This window comes from Acomys russatus, chromosome 15 (assembly GCF_903995435.1).
Source record: "Acomys russatus chromosome 15, mAcoRus1.1, whole genome shotgun sequence".
NCBI classification, from domain to species: domain Eukaryota; kingdom Metazoa; phylum Chordata; class Mammalia; order Rodentia; family Muridae; genus Acomys; species Acomys russatus.
In genome coordinates, this window is record NC_067151.1 from 56,154,874 (window position 1) to 56,177,110 (window position 22,237).

The 22,237-nt window shown below is 41.7% G+C and overlaps 1 protein-coding gene across 1 annotated transcript; it reads left to right on the forward strand.

Annotated features, from left to right (window-relative positions):
* The first annotated feature begins 1,533 nt into the window (after positions 1–1,533).
* On the forward strand, positions 1,534–17,292 carry Plrg1 (pleiotropic regulator 1). The gene is made up of 15 exons (XM_051157360.1): positions 1,534–1,679; positions 3,113–3,219; positions 4,750–4,892; positions 5,461–5,514; positions 5,933–6,023; positions 6,800–6,887; positions 9,704–9,805; positions 10,595–10,687; positions 11,978–12,127; positions 12,301–12,402; positions 13,569–13,671; positions 14,513–14,621; positions 15,520–15,659; positions 16,087–16,280; positions 17,033–17,292. Exons 1-15 carry the CDS (start codon positions 1,671–1,673, stop codon positions 17,090–17,092), a joined length of 1,545 nt encoding a protein of 514 aa, XP_051013317.1. The 5' UTR covers positions 1,534–1,670; the 3' UTR covers positions 17,093–17,292.
* The last annotated feature ends 4,945 nt before the right edge of the window (positions 17,293–22,237 follow it).

Consider the following 22,237-nt stretch of genomic DNA (forward strand, 5'->3'; position numbering starts at 1 on the left):
TGGCCTGGAACTCAGAAATTAGCTTTGCCTTTGCCTCCCCCATGCTGGGATAAAAGATGTGTGCTGCCCCCTCTGGGACAGGCAGGGGTTCTTAACCAGCTGCAGATCCCGATCCCTTCAAAAACAAGAAAATAGGAGGAGGGAGGTCAAGACAAACAGAAAAACAAAAACAAAAAACAAAAACAAAAAAAAAAACCCCAAGTTCCTACCTGAAAACAAAGTCTGCCTGCGATATATGTGACTTACGGATCTCAGAACTGGGTAATAGGCTCACCTAAGTTTTCTACTAATCTAAGTAGACAATTTTCACATGGATGACATAGTCCAAGAGTCGGAAGAATTACAAAACCTGGTGTGGTTTACTTCATTAGATTGCTGTTAGGAGCCTTGGTGCATAGGTTGTGTTCTGGATGAGTAAATATCTAACAGGTTTAGTGAGCATTGTATTATGTATATTACGATCGATATATAAAGGTATTTCTTACGTTTCCCTAGTGTTGTGATTTAAGATGTTCATTTGTATAGTTACTACCATCTCAAATATGTTTCATATTTATAGTACTTCCTTGCAAAGTGTACCGGCATTAGCCACTTTTACAGAAAATAAGGTCCTAAGGGTAAACCCTCATTTAAATTTAGAAAAGGCTAGAGAGATGGCTCAGCCGTTAAGTTAAAGCTCAGAATAAAGGCCTATGTGTGGCGGTCCACACCTTTATTTCCAGCGTTCAGGAGGCAGAGGCAGGTGGAGCTCTGTAAATTCAAGGCCAACTTGGTCTATAAAGCAAGTCTAGGACAGTCAAGACTGTTACACAGAGAAACCCTGTCTTGAAAGACTTTGAAAAAAAAATTCTTTTAAGTTAAGGCTCAGCACCAAGTAGATTAGAAATAACTACTTTTGGGGTAAAAATGTGACCTTACTGTTTTTGTGAATTAAAAAATAACGAGTGAGAGCACTGATTTACACTGCTGTATTTGTACTATATTTTCACCCTTCTCAAAGTATTCACAGTATTCTCTGAGGACGGGATCAGTGAACTCAATTACAGTTCTGGAAGATGCACAGTCAGTGAAAATGCCTTATTTAAGACGGCAAATACCAACTACCTCAATTAATTTTACACAGAAAAACATTTGAAAACGACCAATCGTAAACCACAGATTTTACTTGGGTAAAACATAAAACATGAGTACTTTAGCATCAGACCAAATAAATTTTAAAAACTTAAGGTCTCTATCGTTTCTGAAAAACTTCTTGCTTGGAATCTGAGTAAAGACCATTAGACTTCCGGAGCAGGAACCGCCCCTAAGCCCGGCTTTAAGGCTGGCGCGCTTCCTAAATTCCCGCTGGAGGCTCCGCCCTCAGTCAGGGGACTCCGCCCAGCCCTGTCAAGACCCGCCCCTCTGCCTGGAGACCCTGTCCAAACCCCGCCTCAGCTCCGCCCAGCGGCAGCTGTTTTCCGGCTCTCCGCCTGTAGGCTCCGCCCAACTCTTCCTAAATCCCGCCCTCCACCGTCCTTTGCGCGGCGAGTAGCCAATACGCGTGCGCGGATTGCGTCACGTCCGGGGACAGGCCCCAATCTCCGGAAAGGGCTGCAGAATAGTGGCGGCGATTTCTGTGGCGGTCATTCGAGTTTCCTCACTGCTGAAGGGATAGACTAAACGGCGGCGACATGGTGGAGGTAAAGTAACGTTCGGGTGACCAAGAGTCGTTTTGTCTATGGAGCTTTGCTTTGCCCACGGATGTGCAGGACCAAAGTTCTGTGAATCTGGGGGAAAGGAACTGTGTAGCCAAGACTGGTGGTCTCGGGATGTCGGGGCGGGAGGAAGGCCGATGACATCCATCCCGAACCCGAGGTTCTGTCGGCGGGAAGCCTGAGAGAACCTGGCAGTGCGTGTGCTGTCCCTGGGAGTTGGCGCTGTCCTCGGAGGCGGAGTTTCTGATGCTCCCACCGTGGCCGGGATGCCGGTCCGAAGGCTGCTGGTCCACTCTCTCTTTATCAGTTCGACTGTTATTTCAGCGCTATCAGAGTAAAGCTTGCCGCTCTTGTTTGTTTGTTTGTTTGTTTGTTTTTGCACACCCCAAACGTTTCTTAATTTCATCCTTTCCGTTCCAGATCCACAGCAGTCGTCCTAATCTAGCTCAGCATCTTTTGCCAGGATTGATGAATTAGCTTCCAGCTGCTCTAACTGCTTACGTTTAACGAGCCCGTTGAAGGAATGCAGTTTAGTGGTAGAACGTTTGCCTACATGCGCAAGGCTCTGTACTCAGTCCCCAGCACAACACACGTAAATAGAATGCGGATTGGTCTTGCATTTCCTGCTTAAAACTCCTTTTTTTTTTTTTTTTTTTTTGGTTTTTGGTTTTTCAAGATAGGGTTTCTCTGTGTAGCCTTGGCTGTCCTAGACTCGATTTGTAGACCAGGCTGACCTTGAACTCACAGAGATCCGCCTGCCTCTGCCTCCCTAATGCTGGGATTAAGGCCACCACTCCTGGTCTAAAACTCCTTTTTTATGTAGGTAGTGGCAGAGGTCTAAGCCTCACTGACCCTTGAAACTTCATGGTATATACTACAGGCCACACTCCTGCAGCATTCACAACTGTGTTGCAGTTCTGGCGTTGTCTGAACACCTTTGCAAGTGACATTTACCTTAGCTTGCATTGTTCATACCTCGGTTCTGTGTAAGGCTGTCTACCTCTTTACTTATCACCTGAGAGAAACCTTTCATGATTACACCTGGCAATTCTTTTTTTTTTTTCCCCCCTCTGACTCATCCCATTGCCTGTTTTCATAGACTCTTCCAAAATGTGGAACTATTTTGCTTATTTTTATCTGTTATCTCTTGAGCATACTGCATACCAGATACAGTACAAACTCAGGAAATGTTTGTTAAACAAATTACTATCCAAGGCATTATTCAGGTACTTTATCCAGAACTCTGCCAGACTGGAGCTTTCTCATCTTTGTTGTTGAGTGCATAGTGTGTTACAGGTAATAAGGACGATATATTCTTCTACATATTTCACATGTAAAGTGCATAATGAATCTAATGTTCATTCGGGTGTATGGATCAGTTGTGGTTAGATGTGTGATTTTGGTTGCTTTTTTCCCAGGAGGTACAGAAGCATTCTGTACACACACTGGTGTTCAGGTCACTGAAGAGGACCCATGACATGTTTGTGGCTGATAATGGAAAACCTGTGCCTTTGGATGAAGAGAGGTAAATTTTGTTCCTTTTTAATTGCTAAAATATCTACAGTTTTACTATTGATAGAAGAGCACAGAGAGAAAGTGACTTTGAAAGGTCTTAAAAAGTAGTGCAGACACCCACAGGATACTTGGGCAGTAGCAAGTGGCTTTCTATAAATTTAATTTCTACACTTTTAATATAAGTAGAGTTAGCTCGTTTTTCAATTGATTATCTTTTACAATAAAAATACCTTTATCTTACCATAATTTATAAATACCCAGTGTGGTGGTTTGAAAGAGAACGGCCCCATAGGATTATGTATTTCACTGTGTGGTCTCTAGTTGGTGGAACTGTTTTGGAAGGATTAGGAAGTGTGTCCTTGTTAGAGATCTAGGCTGTGAAAAGCCCACACCATTCCCTGTTAGCTCCACCCCCACCCCACCCCCACCTCGTGCTTGTGAATCAGATTTAAATTCTCAGCTACTACTCCAGCACCATGCCTGCCCACCTGCCACCGTGCTCCCTAACCCTCTTGAACCATGAGCTCCAAATTAAATATTCTTTTATTTTACCTTCATTATGGTGTTCTGCCAGCACCGGGAAAGTAACCCAGTGATTAAGAGCATCCCTGTTGGGTAATTTTATTTATAGTAATCGCTTTGTACGTGCTTTCAGCTTCCTGCTCTCAGTCTTAGTGAGCTGACATTGATTGTACTTGGCCAGTACCTCTACTCCCATCTTTGCTCCTTAGTATAATAAGACTTTTGAGTAGCATATTTTGGTTCTCAGCAGCCCTAGTTTGGGATTGTGTCATGTGCAGTGCCCTTCTTTGTCCTTTGCTTTTTCTTTATAATCTACTTAATTCCTCTCAATTGTATTTAATTTATAAGGTGGATTATCTTTTTAAGTAATATAAGCACATTTCTCTTAAAATGCTGAACTAATTTAGCGCTTCATTGGGTCTGACTTTTTAGATAACTAGTAAAGGTGTCTCTACAAGTTCTATTATATTCTTATAGTCAGACATTTAAAGGTTGTTTTGTTTTTTGGGTTTTGTTTGTTTTTTTGTTTTTTGTTTTTCAAGATAGCGTTTCTCTGTGTAACAGCTCTGGCTATCTGTCCTAGAACTCACTTTGTAGACCAGGCTGGTCTCGAACTCAGAGAGATCTGCCTGCCTCTGCTCCCAAGTGCTGAGATTAAAGGCATGTGCCACCACCACCCAGCTAAAGTTTTTAAAGAAGATATATTAGATTGTGTATGTCTTTAATTCAGTTGGACCCTTGAGATCTCATCAAAAAAGTTTTTGTGTTTATTGGGTTGCAAACTAAGGTCTTGTTTGGGTTTAATGAATATTGTATGATAGATTGGGAGGAAAAAGTAAATATGTATTGTGTGGAAATACATTTGGAAATTTTGTGTTTGTTAAAATATTGTTTTGAAATTTACCCTGGATCAGTGAAATCAAGTAAAGTATTTGTTTATGTTGTTTTCTGGCTATCTGATTGCTGGATATGTTTTCAGTATTTAAGGATGCATTTCACGTTTATGATTTTTAAATAGTCACAAGCGGAAAATGGCAATCAAGCTTCGCAATGAGTATGGTCCTGTGTTGCACATGCCTACTTCAAAAGAGAGCCTTAAGGAGAAAGGACCGCAGAACGCAGCCGACTCATTTCCTCACAAGCAGTATCCTGCCAACCAAGGTGAAAACTCAAGTTTACAAGTGAATTTGTAAAATTTTTTAAAAAGTGTCCTTAGTTCCTCACTGAGAGGACTGATTACCTGTTGCTGTTAGAGGGGAAGTTTTGACTTGCTCATCAGAGTATAACTAAGACTCTTACTTGATGACTTTTTACTAGAAAGCAGAATGTGGTAGTCTGATTCTTAAGAGGTAGGCAAGGTTACGGTGGAGCCTACAGGGGAACATTGGAGTTTATTCCTAACCTGTGGGGAGACCATCTGTGGGGTCTCTAATTCAGAAAGATGAAATTATAACGAACAAAGAGAATCTAATATTCCATGCAGAACTCTGCTTTGAAGAACAGCTAGAGTAGGTTGTGAGTGAGTGGGAAAGCCTCTGTTGTCAGCACTGCTGGAGAGAACACACAGTCTTTCTGGATTTGTTAAGAGCTTACTGGCAAAATGAGCAATTCATTTCTGAGGTTTCCATTTAGTTGGAAAGGGAAACTCTAGCTAATATTAGTAATACCTTTTAAAAGATGGTACTTGAATAAAGATAAATTCACTGGCAATGAATTTTATTTCTTTTAGGACAAGATGTTGAGTATTTGGTGACAGGTACACATCCGTACCCTCCAGGACCTGGTAGGTGACATTAAGGCTGCACTAGTGTACACAGTTGTATTATCTGTTGGCTTAGACACGTGTGTGTGTGTGTGCGTGTGTGTGTGTGTGTGTGTGTGTGTGTGTGTGTGTGTGTACAGATTGGCATGAGGGAGGCCAGTATGATGAGAGACAAAAAGCCTTGTATTTGTAGAACACTCAGGGGCATTGTGTGCTTCTTTTAGTGACTTGATTTACACTTGTAAGTATTCTGTTAACATTTTGCTCATGAACGTCTGTACTGTCTGAATCAATAGGAAGTTAACTTTATTGTGTTGGGTTGCTCTTAATACCAAGGCTGCTAGTGTTCAGCCAGATTTGAGCTGTGTAATAATGACTATTTATTATAAAAAAATAAAAACAAAGACAAGCCGAACATAATCAGGATTGTTATAAACAGGTGTTGCGTTGACTGCTGATACTAAGATCCAAAGAATGCCAAGTGAGTCAGCTGCACAGTCCTTAGCTGTGGCGTTACCATCGCAGGCCAGGTATGACTATTATGCTTTAGTTACGTAGTTGTTGGCTTTTTTTCATCATTTGCGGTTTTTTTGTTTTTGTTTTTGCTTGTTAATGTGTGGATATGTGGACATCAGATATTACTTACCCACCTTTAAAAAATGGTGCACATGTACGCTTATAGCACAGTGCTCAGTTGGAAATGAAAGGACAGCTTTTGGGAACTGCTTCTCTGCCTACTGTAGGCTCAGGGATTGAATTCAGGTGTGTATAGCAAATGCCTTTACCCATGCTGTAGCATTTCACTGCGCCCACCTTTTTAAATTTAGATTCTACTAGCCTGGAACTTGACAAGTGTGTCAGGCTGGCAGGCAGCAAGCCTTGGGCATGTGTCTGGATAGTCCCCAGTGCTGGGACCATAAGCACATGTCACTATGCTTTTTCTGTTTTTGAAACAAAGGTTCTGAAGCCGGGCGTGGTGGCGCACGCCTTTAATCCCAGCACTCGGGAGGCAGAGGCAGGCGGATCGCTGTGAGTTCGAGGCCAGCCTGGTCTACAAAGCGAGTCCAGGACAGCCAAGGCTACACAGAGAGACCCTGTCTCGAAAAACCAAAAAAAAAAAAAAAAAAAAAAAAAAAAAAAAAAAAAAAGAAACAAAGGTTCTGAATATTGAATGTTGGTCCTCATGCTTGCAAAAGGAAGCACTTTACCAAGTGAGCTGGCTCCCAGAATTCTTAAAAGAAACTTTGTGCAGAATACATATCTAGGAAGGTGCTGAGTAACTATTTCATGATCTTTTATTCTGCAGAGTTGATCCAAATCGTACTGCGCCTGCTGGAAGTGAGTACCGACACCCAGGGGCGTCTGACCGTTCCCAGCCCACAGCAATGAATTCCGTAAGTCTCCTGGGTCAAGTATCTGCAGATTGCTAGTCCTCAGACCATGATTTCTTCTTTTCCTTTATCTTAAAAGTCTTATGTGGAACTGAAATCAATACTTTTGTGGGAAATGTTTATTAAAATAGCAGGCTGAGCTAGTCTAATTTTGATAGCCCCGAAAACATGGTTTTGGTAAATTGCTAATTTTTTTTTTTAAAGAATCCAAAATCCTGTTACTTCTGTATCTGCTTCCCATAATATACATAGTAGGTTTTTTTAAATGAAGATATTGTGATTTTGTTATTTGCTACTACTCACTCTCAAAAGAACAGGGACTGGGGCTGGGGTTCAGTCAGTTAAGAGCATTTGGGGTGCAAACTTGTGGCTGTGTGTATCTGTAACAACAGCAATTAATGGGGTGGGGGCAGGCTAAGTAGGGGTGGCAGAAGGTCTCTGGAGCTCACTGGCCAGCCATCTTAGCCTAAAAGGGAAACGCTTAGCTTCAGATTCAATGAGAGCGCCGTTCAGTGGGGCGTGGCCAAGAGGGAGGATAGAGGAGAACACCTGATGCTGTTGGCCTTCGCGTGCACACACCTGCCGCGGGATGCACAGGCACGTACAAAATAATTTTAAGGAAACCATCTTTATAGTACTCTGGTATTTTTCATTTTGAGCAGTTTCCCTGGCTTCCTATATTGCTTTTATTCCTGCCAGTGAATCAGTTTACTTTCTTTAACCTCCTTTTCCTCACTACAGTTACTGGGAAAATGCTGCACTAGTAATAGCATCCAACACACACACACCACATGTACACTACACGGAGTGCTATCTGACCCTTGCGTGGTTTTATGTTATTGTAGACGTGGACTGGTGATGGGCTTGATGTGTGGTTGCAGTTGAGTGCTACTGTTTTGGTGATGTTGATGTTCTGTGAGGCCCCTTGAAATGAGAGCTGGCTGTACTTGCACAGCAGTAGAGCTTATTGGCAGGCCCCACACCACATTTTAGAACAGGTCTCTGTTCAGGATTCCTGTAGCCCAGGCTAGCCTTGAACTTTGTGTATCTAAGCTAACCTTGAACTCCTGATCCTGCTGCTTCCACCACCTGAGTGCTTGAATGGCAGGCTGGAGATACCCAGATCTTCATGCGTGCTAGGCAGGCAGTCTATAACCAAGCTGCACGCTCTGGCTCAGTCTCGTAAGTTTCAGTATAGTTTGGGGTTAATGGGATGATGCTAATGGTAGGTTCTTTAGGTTGAACACTCTTTATTCAAGGTGCTTGGACTACAAGTGTTTCAGATTAGATTTTAGATTTGGGGGGGCTTGGAATATTGATATACCTGCTTTAAAATTAGTTACATATGTTCTTTGACATTTCATACATGTATGAAGATGCATTCTGGTTACTCTCACCTTCCACCTTTCAGTCTTCCTCCTTTTCTGCAACTCCCTTTTCCCATGTCTTTTTTAATTTGTCAGTGGCCCACTGGGCTAACCAGGCTCTGTGTAGACCACAAGTTTAGAACTAACCATTTGAGCTTGGTGGGCTCAGCAGTGGGTACACACCTGGAAACAGTGACCCCTTCTTCCCCAAATCTCAGTAATCAGTAGTTCTGCAGGTGGGGGTAGGCCTCATGCACCCTTCCTCATCCACACTGTATTGTTGATGGGGTTGGTCTTGTGCAGGCCCCGGGCAGGTTCCTCCAGCTGCTGTGAGTTCAAGGTTTTAGTTAACTGTGTGAGGCTCAAAAAATGGCATCTCTCAGCCCTTCATTCTTTCTACTTCCTTTTCTGCAGTGTTCACTGAGCCTTAGAGAGGATGGTATAAATATCTAGTTTAGTACTGAGTACTTACCTGTTCCTTATTCTCAGTAGATTGAACAGCTATGAATCTCTGCATTTATGACTGTGACCTCCAAAGAGAAATTTCTGCCATTAAGGCCAGGAGTGCATTTGTCTGTGGGTAGATATTTAGAAGAATTCCTAGCCATATGTTTTGTTTTAAGTACCATGTATGGGTTCCTTCCTATGGAGCAGGCCTCAGATCCGAGCAAGGCGCAGTTGATTTCCCCTTAGCAGTAATACCACTGTTGTACAATGGATGCTTCTTGCCTAGCTAGTTGGTGTTGAAATTGATAGGCGTCAAAGCTAGGTAGGACCATTGGTGCCTTTTCTCCTTTGAGAGCCTATGCAGCACCTTCCACCTCTGTAAAATCTGGCTAGTTGGGAGAGTTTCCGTTTCCACCCCAGCTCGCTTTCTCTGTATCTTCCAGCCCAGGTGTGTGGTGTTTTCAGCAATAGGGTCTTAATATCCAGTTCTGGGGTGGGGGTGGGGGAGGTGTGTGTGTGTGTGTGTGTGTGTGTGTGTGTGTGTGTGTGTGTGTGTGTGTGTGTGTGTGTGTTGGAGCATTTGGAAGTTTTAATTTTCTGGTTAAGGATGCTCAGCTTGTTATTAGCTAGTATATATTTTAAAATAGTGTTTAATTCTATAAGAAGATGAAGAGATAAAAGGATGTTACCCAGCTTTTGCCTGAAGTTGGTCAGCTAGTGGTTGTCTGAGTTGGGCTTTGAACTCCACAGCACATACCTGCTCAGAGTATAGTACTCTGTCTGCCTTAGATGTTTTTGCTTCCTTTTTGAATATACAGAACATACAGAGTTCTGACAAAGCTTTACTTTTACTTTTAAGTTAAAAGGTATTTTAGCTGTCTTCCTCTTCAGTTAATGAAAAAACAATCCTTTCATTCATCCTCTTTCAATTTGTATTTTTGAGTTAGTGGCTTGAACCCTTCAGTGTGGCAGCTGTAATAGATGTGTAATCTGTCCCACATGTAGATGATTATGGAGGCCGGCAACACCAAGAACTCTGCATTAATGGCTAAAAAAGCCCCTACGATGCCCAAACCCCAGTGGCACCCACCGTGGAAACTCTACAGGGTAAGTGCACCTGTTTCCTCTGCCTCAGGGAGTAAGATGGCCTCCCATCAGTTGGGAGTGGGGTGGGAACCCAGGAGTCACCTGAGGAGAGTGGGTTCAGCACAGTGCTGGGGTGTCAGGAGGCTTTCCAACTGCTGCTGCGTAGAGTCTTCTTAAATAACATACAGGGTAAAGTATTGGGGAAGGTATACATGTGCAGAGCAAGAAATTAAAGTGTTTTCTGGGACACTGAAGGAGAAGATTTCTTAGTTGTTTCTTTGGCCAGTGACCCTTCCTGCTGTAATTAATTACATAATAAAATATAATTTGTAATATGTAAAATGTAATAAAATGCATCTACACTTTCTGTGTAGGGCTAATGAAATGTTAATAGATACAGATTTGAAGAGCCCCTGCCATGGTCATGACATCACCTCACCCCTGTGCTCTTTTAGTCATACGCTCTTCCACTCCTGGCAGCTTTTTATACTTGCAGCTTTTTAAAAACTATGTCATGAAATTCAAAGTATATAGTAAATGTTTCTTGAGAGTAGTGTCACTCGATGATTTCGAAGTAAACCGCAGTCTTCTCTTTTTACTTAGTAGTATTGCATTGTATAGATGTACCTTACTTTCAGTATCATTCACCCATTGAAAGTAAGCTAATGTTTCTTATTCTAAAATATAATTGTCAATTTTATAAAACTACAATTTGAAGATAATGCCGTTCAAATATGTGTTGTGCCTAAACTTGAATGCATTTTAAATAATGCATGGGTAAGTTTACTCCCCTCATCTTTTGTTGCACAGGTCATCAGTGGGCATCTTGGCTGGGTTCGGTGTATCGCTGTAGAACCTGGAAATCAGTGGTTCGTCACTGGATCCGCTGACAGAACTATAAAGGTAATAAGAAGGACAGTGGGTTGTTTCCTAAGTTACTTCCTAGGAAAGAATTGATGTCATCATACATTGCTGTATGCAGCAGAATTTACTGTCAAAACTAGTAACAATGCCTGTTTGCAAAGTGGCATGCAACTTTGTTTTGTAAACATGTTAACTGCCCACTGTTAACTCCACCTAACTGTTACTGAAGGAAGTTGTCATTCTGTTATCACAGACTGAAAGCATAACTCTCTGTAGTGAAAAGTACTCTAAGAGAGCTCGGCTGGTACACAGTCCTTCGGCTGTTGGACCTTCAGGTGGACTCATTTTAGGATGTCTGTGATGACGTGCCAGTGTATCTACTGCAAGCCCTTTGCTGTGTATTCAGGTGCCTATCATTTAAAGGCCAGTTTTTAAATGTTCTTTTTTATGCATCACTGGGAATCAAACCCAGTGCTTTACGCATGCCAGGCATAGCTGGACTGGAACTTGCTGTATAGACCAGACTAGTTGTAAATTCACAGAACCTACCTGTGTCTCGCATGGTAGGATCAAAGGCAGTGTGCAGCTCTATGCCTCACAAAAATCCTTAAGGTTTTATTTTTGAATCTTGTTTTTCTGACATAGCATTGTCTTGAGGACCTATTATAAAAACTTCAGTGTTTTAAATGAGTAGCACATGCAGGTATTTCTGTAACTTGTCTTCCTATTGTTCAACATTAAAAGCTTTGGTTTGATGATTTTTCTCGTGCTAGCCTGCGTTTATTTTACACAGACTGCTTTTTGCGTATTGTACTTTGTTTTGGTAGACTCTCTTCACTACAAGTGTTAGGCCAAATGTCTTTGAGCTGGTACAGAAAGTGCACATTTCACTCCAAAATTAGTAGCGGATGCTTGTCGTGCTAACCATGTAGCTCTTTAGAAAGTGCACGGACATGACCACTAGAAACAGGTAGATGTCTACTTTTAAGTAGACATGCAGGAATATAGTGAGGGTGGGCGTTTTCATTGTTGGTACTTTTCTGGGCTCTCCTGCTGTGTACTCTGGTCCCTCTAATGCTCTGCTGTTGGTATTTTTGCCATCAGTGAATCTTTTATGTTTTGCAAACACTGACCTTGCCACCTTCTGCAAATCCTTACGCAGTTTGAATTGCCTTTTTTTTTTTTTCCTGCTTTTATTTGGAGAAGAAACATTTTAAAGAGTCTTAGTTTTCTCCTGTGTATGTATTTAATGCTATATCAGTGTTCTAAATTTGTGTGTATGGGGGCGATTGGTGACCAGCATAAAGCAGAAGAATTATTTGATTTCAGATTTGGGATTTGGCTAGTGGCAAATTGAAGCTGTCATTGACCGGGCACATCAGTACAGTGCGGGGTGTGATCGTGAGCACGAGGAGCCCTTACTTGTTCTCTTGTGGAGAAGACAAACAAGTCAAGTGCTGGGATCTTGAATATAACAAGGTAAGCTTAGAGCCAAGGCGCTCACACACCCTGAGCCGCTGCTTGTCTGTACTTCACTGTGGTGATTGAATACAGGGCCTTTCATGCCGGCCAGCTCTCTGCCTTGCAGCTGTGTCCCCAGGCCCCACTGTTGCTCTTTTTAAGAAATGGTAACTTTTCTGCTTTGTCTGTAGGTTATACGGCACTATCATGGCCATCTAAGTGCAGTGTATGGTCTGGATTTGCATCCAACCATTGATGTCCTGGTGACCTGTAGTCGAGACTCCACTGCTCGGGTATGTGAGATGTAACTGTGTGTCTCTCTTAGGTGCCTTGAATCTTCTCATGTGCAGACATGATATTAGTGGGTTTTGTTTTGTTTTTTCATAAAGGACAACAGATTCTTAACTCCTCAATAGCCTAGTCTCTCTTGGGATTTGTGACTTCTGTGTTTGTTTGCTCTCACTCTTCAGTTCTGTGTTTACTGTATGTTGTTAGTGTCCTCCTTCATATTGATGACATAATGATAGCTTCATGTTCTTGGCCAGTGGGGAGTGACTCTGTTGGGGGTAGAGCAACCTTTTCACAGGGGCTGCCTAAGACTGTTGGAAAGCACAGATAGCTACATTACGATTCATAGAAGCAGCAAAATTACAGTTAGGATGTAACAACAAAAATAAAGTTACGGTTGAGGGAGCTGTCTTAAAGGGTCACAGCATTAGGGGGAACTGTATTACAGGGTCATAGTATTAGGGGGAACTGTATTACAGGGTCATAGTATTAGGGGGAACTGTATTACAAAGTCACAGCATTAGGGGGAACTATATTAAAATGTCACGGCATTAGGGGGAACTGTATTAAAGGGTCATGGCATTAGGGGGAGCTGTATTAAAAGGTCACAGCATTAGGAGGAACTGTATTAAAGGGTCACTGCATTAGGGGGAACTGTATTGAAGGGTCACGGCCATTAGGGGGAGCTGTATTAAAGGGTCACGGCATTAGGGGGAACTGTATTAAAGGGTCATGGCATCAGGGGGAACTGTATTAAAGGGTCACGGCATCAGGGGGAACTGTATTAAAGGGTCATGGCATCAGGGGGGACTGTATTAAAGGGTCACGGCATCAGGGGGAACTGTATTAAAGGGTCACGGCATCAGGGGGAGCTGTATTAAAGGGTCACAGCAGTAGGGAGGTTGAGCAGCACTGCTCTAGGCTATCACAGTGGCTGTCATTGGCTCTTTCATTCTCCAATCACATTATGGGACTAAGCTGATAGATCATTAGCCTGATTTTAATCTTTCTTCTTTTCCTTGACCACTGTCTTTCCCCATAGCACATGGATCATTGTCGTGCATTTTAACATTTTCTTCATTATGTTCAGACACATTGGTTTGGCAAACTTAGAGCTTTGAGATACGAATACCTGTTCTTTTTCATAGTGTGTTGATTGCATGTTTTACAGATCTGGGATGTGAGAACTAAAGCCAGTGTTCACACTTTGTCTGGACACACAAATGCAGTTGCTACCGTGAGGTGCCAGGCTGCAGAGCCACAGATTATTACTGGTATGGCCTGCTTCTCAACCCACTACCTGTTCATAGGCCATTCTGAGCTTCCGACTCCTGCCTTGTATTGTGTTCTAGTCTCTTATTCATGGCATTTGAAGTTTAGGATTGCAAGATGTTTTCTGGGTATTTTTTTTTTTTATCTTGTGCTTTTTATGTATCATAGAATGTGTTAGACATTGTAAAATCTGTCTAAAAAACTGCTAGCATACACAGTTAGGTGTCATTCTACAATGTCATGACTCTAGGGAGTTGAAGTGAGAAAATACATGCTGCCACCAGCACCTTCAGAACTGCTGTGACTCTGACTTGAGTGACAGTGGAACTTTACTGTGACTGGGAAGTGATTATTTCACTTGGATTGTCTTGTTAACTGGAAATATTAAGATTAAAAAAAATTCAGTTTTTTCCTTCCCTGCCATTTGAAGATAAAACTACATATTTGTTTTATTTGTGGTTTATATTTTTGAAAGCTGATCAGGTATTTTTATTATTTTTTAATTTTTTGATTTGTGTATTTTGCCTGCATATCTGTACCCAGTACCCCCGAGGTTAGTAGGAAATGTCAGGTTCCCTGGAGCTGGTGATACAGGTTGGGACCAAACCTAGGTCTTCAAGAAGAGAAGGCAGGGCTCTTAACCACCGCGACACTTGTCTAGTACCTCAATCAAGCAAAAAGTTAGGAAGAACTAAGTGTAAAGCTACAGTTTTAGAACCTTGAGGAGATTATCTGCAGTGGTAGGACTTTCCTTTAGTGTATATATAGCTGGGTGCAGAGAAGTACTTTGTGCTGTAACTTGTGCTCTGTCCAGGTCTTCATGTGTGTGTCTTTTCGTTACAGGAAGTCACGACACCACAATACGATTATGGGACCTGGTGGCTGGAAAGACAAGAGTGACATTGACAAATCACAAGAAATCAGTCAGGGCTGTGGTCCTCCACCCACGACAGTAAGTGCGTTTTGCTGATCAGCTTTTCTTTCTCCATGTCTTAGTGCAGCTCCAACTGCAGGAGGGACTGCTAGCACACCTGCAGCCTGTGCTGCTTATGACACCTGCAGCCTGTGCTGCTTATGACACCTGCAGCCTGTGCTGCTTATGACACCTGCGGCCTGTGCTGCTGTGGACAGGCTTCCACTCATTGCCCAGCTGTTGCTGTTTTGTCTCATGCTCTTACAGAATAGGAGAAAGCCCCTCTACAGAGTGACAGATAAGGCTAAATAATGGTTAAAACTGCATGCCCAAAGGAGGCAGGTAATAGTGGCTGGGTATTTTCAGGACACATGGTATTTGAACTACTTGCGTCTGTCATAGATTGTGCCATGTATGTACAGAATAGTTTGACTCTTAAAGAAGTTAATGTACAGGAGGGAAAATGGAAGGAGGGCCATTAGCATTGTAGTCACGGTTCCCAGAGAAGTCAAGTCACGTTGCTGTCAGGTCAGGTCACTCCTGACACTCCCCCCTCCTCTCCGCTGCTGCTCCCTCTCCTTCACTTTTGTGTTCTGTTTTTCCTTTCTTTCATTCCATTTCTCTTTCTCTTGCCCTTCTTCTCTTTCCTCCTCTCCCTTTCTACAAGATTTTTGTGCCCAGTGTGTGTATATTTGTTGTGCTAATTCACTGTAGCACACTGAAGAAATGCGAACATTACTCTGGGATTAAAATGGGTTTCAGCAGTTGGAGAGGCTGGTGGGACTTGGCATGAAGAGAGCGACGATTCTGTGCCATGATGAACAGGAACATTTTACTGAGGCTGTCTGGACTAGTGAGCACACAGGGATTTTTCAAAGCTTCGAGTTTCTTTGATGCAACACACTTTCCAGTTAATTCTTCTCAATCTTTGTTCCAGTTACACATTTGCATCTGGATCTCCAGATAACATAAAGCAGTGGAAATTCCCTGATGGAGGCTTCATTCAAAACCTCTCCGGTCATAATGCAATTATTAACACACTGGCAGTCAATGCTGATGGAGTCCTTGTATCTGGAGGTAATGCGAGGCTTTCATGGTGTGTTGAGTTTGCCCTTCTGTTGAGTGAGTGAGTTAGTCCTACGGCATCCACCATATTAGCCACACTCACCTGACTAGGGCGTATGTGCCTGGTTATAACGTGTCATCTTGCTCATTGATAATCCATGCAGCATGTTGCAGAGTTTAGTCCTTTTTGAGTTTCCATGTGAGAGAGGTAGGGATCTATGCTAGCAACTGCCCCATGTTTGGTTGGATTTCTAATGTTATAGTGCCTTTAAGGCCTACAATTCTGAATTAAACACAAATGAAAGCAGACAAACCATATTAGGGAATTTGAGTGAGCGTGTGTGTTCTGTGCCTTTGTGTTGCCTATGTGGCATTGAGCTCATGGGCCGTCTTCAGCTGTTGAAGGGGGTAGAACTGTAACCACATCTTTCCTTTCCAGCTGACAATGGCACTATGCACCTTTGGGACTGGAGAACTGGCTACAATTTTCAGCGAGTTCATGCAGCCGTACAACCTGGGTCTTTAGACAGTGAATCAGGAATATTTGCCTGTGCTTTTGATCAGTCAGAAAGTCGGTTACTAACCGCTGAAGCTGATAAAACCATTAAAGTTTACAGAGAAGATGAGACTGCGGTAAGTTCTTAGTGTTCTTCCCCCCCCCCCCCACACACACACACACACACTTCCTGTTTTAATTTAATTTTTTAAACTTTTTTTTTAGTTTAATTTTATGTTTTATATTTAGAGACAAGGTTTCATGTTGTATCTCTGGCTGTCCTGGAATTTACTTTGTAGTTCAAGTTGACTTTAAACTTGAAGCAGTCTTCCTGCCTCCACCTCCCAAATGCTGGGATATGGGCATGAGCCACCACACCCAGCTTTCACATGCATTTTAAGGTAGAAGAACTGCATGGCAATTTAGCACGGCCTTCTTATTTGATGACTAAAAAGAAAAGGGCTCATTACAGTACTGAGGGATTCGACATCTGGACAGTGATCTGCTCCACTCAGTGTGCTTTCGTTGCTACTGATGGCTCCAGTTTTACGTTACTTTGTAAATCCAGCTCTTACTCAGACGGCTACTGGGAAATTGATACCTTAATAGTAGCCAATAACAGTCTACTGTGGAAGTGAAATCCGGAATACAGCGGTTGGTGTAATATCTAAATGAAACTCTTGACTTTCGGTGAAAACTCCAAACTTAACGTTAAATAAATCCATTTATCCTCCATTAGACCTGGATAATCCAGGAGTTCGCTGCTGATGGTAAAAATTTTCAAGATCCACTGTACATGTTCTGCCAAGTCATGTGACTTAGCAGAGACAAGATCTTTTTGTTGAAAGGAAACAAACTAATAACACTTTGTTTACTGTTCTGATTTTAGACAGAAGAAACTCACCCAGTCAGCTGGAAACCAGAAATTATCAAGAGAAAGAGATTTTAGTGTCTTAATGGCTGTCTTTCGGCTCATAGCTTGATGTTGATGAGGATGTCCAGTCATTTGTGGAAGCGCACTTGCAGAAATCATTGCTGCTTTGTATTTTCAATAAACTGCTGCCCATGTCCCTCCCCTGTGTTGTATTTCTAAAATAGATACTTTATAGTTTTAGAAGTTAAATGTAAATACAGAAAGAAATCCTAACACACACTGTTGGGAAAGGGTTTTGTTTTTGTGGTAGTTGTTTGGGTTTTGTGTATGTGTTTGTGTGTGTGTGTGTGTGTGTGTGTGTGTGTGTGTGTGTGTGCGCGCGCGCACGCGCGTGCGTAGGTGTTTTTTACATGTGCATATGTGTACAGTGTGTGTGCCTGGTTCCTATGAAAGCCGGAGAAGGTGTCAGATCCCTGGAATTGGAGTTACAGGTGAGCTGCCGTGTAGGTGATGGGAATAGAACATAGATCCTCTAGAAGAGCAGCCAGTGCTGCTTGTTAGAAAATCCTCTTTAAAAAAAAAATGTACAAAACCAATTGCCTTGTTACAATAGGATGTTTTGAGAGGAACACAATTTCTTTTTCAAACAGTCCTTTAAAAACTTAACACAGTGACTAACAATTTGGGATTAAAAGATTTGAGCTCTTGCAGGACACAGTGGTGCATGCTTTTAATCCCAGTGCTAATGAAGCAGAAGCTGGTGGTTCTCTTAGTCTGAGATAGCCTGGTTTATGTAGTGAGTTCCAGGTTAGCCTGGGCTGTACAGACTCTGTTGGGGATGGAGAGGGTAATTGAACTCTTAAACTGACTTATTTTAAAAACAGGATTGTGTGTTCTGTCAAGTTCTTCACTTTGCTCTGGTCCAGAAGGGATAGAAGCATGTTTTCTATGAGACTTGCAGTCTTTTTTTTTTTTTTTTTTAGATTTTTTTATTAATTTATTCATATTACATCTCGATTGTTAGCCCTTCCCCTGTTTCCTCCCATTCTTCCCTCCCTCCCATTTCTCCCCTTCTCCCCTCCCCTATGTCCGTGACCTAGGGAGACCTCCTCCCCCTATATATGCTCTCAGAATATCAAGTCCGTTCTTGGTAACTAGCTATCCTTCCTCTGAGTGCCACCAGGTCTCCCCATCTGGGGGACATGGTCAGAAAAGAGGCACCAGAGTTCCTGTGAGAGTCAGATCTCACTCTCCACTCAACGGTGGAGAGTATCCTGTTCGTCGGCTAGGTCTTGGTAGGGGTTCGAAGCTTACTGCCTATATTCTCCTTGGCTGGTGCCTTAGTTTGAGGAGGACCCCAGGATCCAGATCTGCCTGTCATAAAGTTCTTCTTGTAGGTTTCCAGGACCCTGTGGGTCCTACAATTTCCTCTTCCATGCTACTCTTGCCTAAAGTCTCAATCGGATATCCTCTCCTCTGACCCACTTTCTTGGTAAGTAAAGATTTTCATGGTACGTATCCCTTGGACTAGTGTTTTGATATAAATGAGTATATACCGTTTGTCTCTTTTTGCTTCTGGGTGTACTCACTCATGATAATTTCTAGATCAATCCATTTGTCCACAAATTTCGGGAATTCCTCGTTTTTAATAGCTGAGCAGTATTCCATCGTGTAAATATACCACAGTTTCTTAGTCCATTCTTCTACTGAGGGACACTTAGGCTGTTTCCATGTTCTGGCTATTATGTATAGAGCAGCTATGAACATGGTTGAGCATATGTCCCTGTTGTGTGGTAGGGCATTTTCTGGGTATATTCCAAGGAGTGGGGATAGCTGGGTCTTGAGGAAGCCCTATTCCCATTTTTCTGAGAAAGCGCCAGATAGCTTTCCAAAGTGGTTGTACTAGTTTGCATTCCCACCAGCAATGAAGGAGTGTTCCTCTCTCTCCACATCCTCGCCAACATGTGTCATTTGAGTTTTTGATCTTAGCCATTCTGATGGGTGTAAGATGGAATCTCAGTGTCGTTTTGATTTGCATTTCTCTGATGACTAATGAGGACGAGCATTTCTTTAAGTGTTTCTCGGCCATTTGATATTCCTCTGTTGAGAATTCTCTGTTAAGTTCCAAGCCCCATTTCGCAACTGGGTTGTTTGGTTTTGTGGTGTTTAATTTCTTGAGTTCTTTATATATTTTGGATATTAAACCTTTGTCAGATGAAGGGTTGGTGAAGATCTTTTCCCATTCTGTAGGCTGCTGCTTTGTTCTCTTGACAGTGTCTCCTGCTTACAGAAGCTTCTCAGCCTCATGAGGTCCCATTTATTAATTGTCGACATTAAGGCCTGGGCTGTTGGTGTACTGTTCAGGAAGTTGTTTCCTGTGCCTATGTGTCCCAGGCTCTTCCCCACTTTTTCCTCTAACTGAATTAATGTCTCTGGTTTTAAGTTGAGGTCTTTAATCCACTTGGACTTGAGTTTTGTGCATGGTGACAAATAAGGGTCTAATTGCATTTTTCTACATGTAGACATCCAGTTAGACCAGCACCATTTGTTGAAGATGCTATCCTTTTTCCATTGAATAGATTTGGCTTCTTTGTCAAAAATCAAGTGAGCAAATGTGTGTGGATTTATCTCTAGGTCTTCGATTCGATTCTATTGATCCACCAGTCTATTGCTTTGCCAGTACCATGCTGTTTTAATTACTGTTGCTCTGTAGTACAGCTTGAGATCAGGTATGGAGATTCCTCCAGAGGATCTTTTGTTGTATAGGATTGTTTTTGCTATTCTGGGTTTTTTATTTCTCCATATGAATTTTAGAATTGATCTTTCAATATCTTCAAAGTATTTTGTAGGTATTTTGATAGGGATTGCGTTGAATCTGTAAATTGCTTTTGGTAAGATGGCCATTTTTACTATGTTGATTCTCCCGATCCATGAACAAGGTAAATCCCTCCATCTTCTCATGTCATCTTCAATCTCTTTCTTCAGAGGTTTGAAGTTTTTTTTGAATAAGTCCTTCACTTGCTTGGTTAGAGTTACTCCTAGATATTTTATATTGTTTGTGGCTATCGTGAAGGGAATAGTTTTCCTAATTTCTTCCTCTGCCTGTTTGTCATTTGTATACAGAAAAGCTACTGACTTTTTTGAGTTTATTTTGTATCCTGCCAATTTGCTGAAGGTGTTTATCAGCTGTAGGAGTTCTCTGGTGGAATTTTGCGGGTCACTTATATACACTATCATATCATCTGCAAATAGGGATAATTTGACTTCTTCCTTTCCCATTTGGATCCCCTTGATCTCCTTTTGCTGTCTTATTGCTCTGGCTAGAACTTCAAGAACTATATTGAAGAGATAAGGGGACAAGGGGCAGCCTTGTCTGGTTCCCGATTTTAGAGGAATTTCCTTGAGTATCTCTCCATTTAATTTAATGTTGGCTGTTGGTTTGCTGTATATGGCCTTTATTATGTTTAGATAAGTGCCTTGTATTCCCGATCTCTCCAAAACTTTGAACATAAATGGGTGTTGGATTTTGTCAAATGCTTTTTCTGCATCTAAAGAGATGATCATGTGGTTTTTCTCTTTCAGTTTGTTTATATGGTGGATTACATTGATGGATTTCCGTATGTTAAACCATCCCTGCATGTCTGGAATGAAGCCTACCTGGTCATGATGAATGATGTCTTTGATATGCTGTTGTATTCGCTTTGCGAGAATTTTGTTGAGTATTTTTGCATCAATGTTCATAAGAGAAATTGGTCTGAAATTCTCTTTTTTTGTTGGATCTTTGTGAGGTTTAGGTATCAATGTGACTGTGGCCTCATAGAAGGAATTTGGTAATATTCCGTCCATTTCTATCTTTTGGAATAGCTTGAATAGTATTGGTATTAGCTCCTCTTTGAAGGTCTGGTAGAATTCTGTACTGAAACCATCTGGCCCTGGGCTTTTTTTGGTTGGAAGACTATCAATGGTTGCTTCTATTTCTATAGGTGAAATAGGGCTATTTAATTTTTTTATCTGGTCTTGGTTCAATTTCGGCAAATGGAATCGGTCAAGAAATTTGTCCATTTCCGTTAAATTTTCGAATTTTGTGGCATAAATGCCTTTAAAGTAGGTTCTTATGATTCTTTGTATTTCTTCAGTGTCTGTTGTTATGTCTCCCTTTTCATTTTTGATTTTGTTAATTTGGATAGTGTTTCTCTGTCTTTTAGTTAGATTGGCTAACGGTTTGTCTATCTTGTTAATTTTTTCAAAGAACCAACTCTTGGTTTTGTTGATTCTTTGGATTGTTCTCTTTGTTTCCAATTTATTGATTCCAGCCCTGAGTTTGATTATTTCTAGGCGTCTACTCCTCTTGGGTGTTTCTGCTTCTTTTTTTTCTAGAGCCTCCAGATGCGTTGTTAGGTTGTTTATGTGGGATGATTCCTTTTTCTTTTTGAAGGCACTTAGTGCTATGAATTTTCCTCTTAGCACTGCTTTCAATGTGTCCCACAAATTTGGGTATGTTGTTCCATCATTTTCATTGAATTTCAGGAAGTCTTTTATTTCTTCCCTTATTTCTTCCGTGACCCATGTGTCATTAAGTAGAAAGTTGTTTAGTTTCCATGTGTTAGTATGCTTTTTGCTATTTCTGTTGTTGTTGAAGTCCAGCCTTAGACCATGGTGATCTGATAAGATACAAGGTATTATTTCAATCTTCTTGTATCTATTGAGGTTTGCTTCATGACCAACTATGTGATCAATTTTAGAGAACGTTCCATGGGGTGCTGAGAAAAAGGTATAATCCTTTGCATTTGGGTGGAAAGTTCTGTAGATATCTGTTAGATCCATTTGATTCATGACATTGGTTAATGAGGTTATTTCTCGGCTTATTTTTTGTTTCAAAGACCTATCCTGGAGTGAAAGAGGGGTGTTGAAGTCTCCCACTATTATTGTGTGGGTATCAATGAGTGGGGCAAGCTTTGTTAAAAACTCTTTTACAAATGTGGGAGCCCTTGTATTCGGAGCATAGATGTTCAAAATTGTTATGTCTTCTTGGTTGACTTTACCTTTGACGAGTACGAAGTGACCATCCTCATCTCGTTTGATTAATTTTGGTTGAAAGTCTATTTTATTAGATATTAGAATGGCTACCCCAGCTTGCTTCTTGTGACCATTTGCTTGGAATATTTTTCCCCAACCTTTTACTCTTAGGCAATGTCTGTCCTTGTGGTTGAGGTGTGTTTC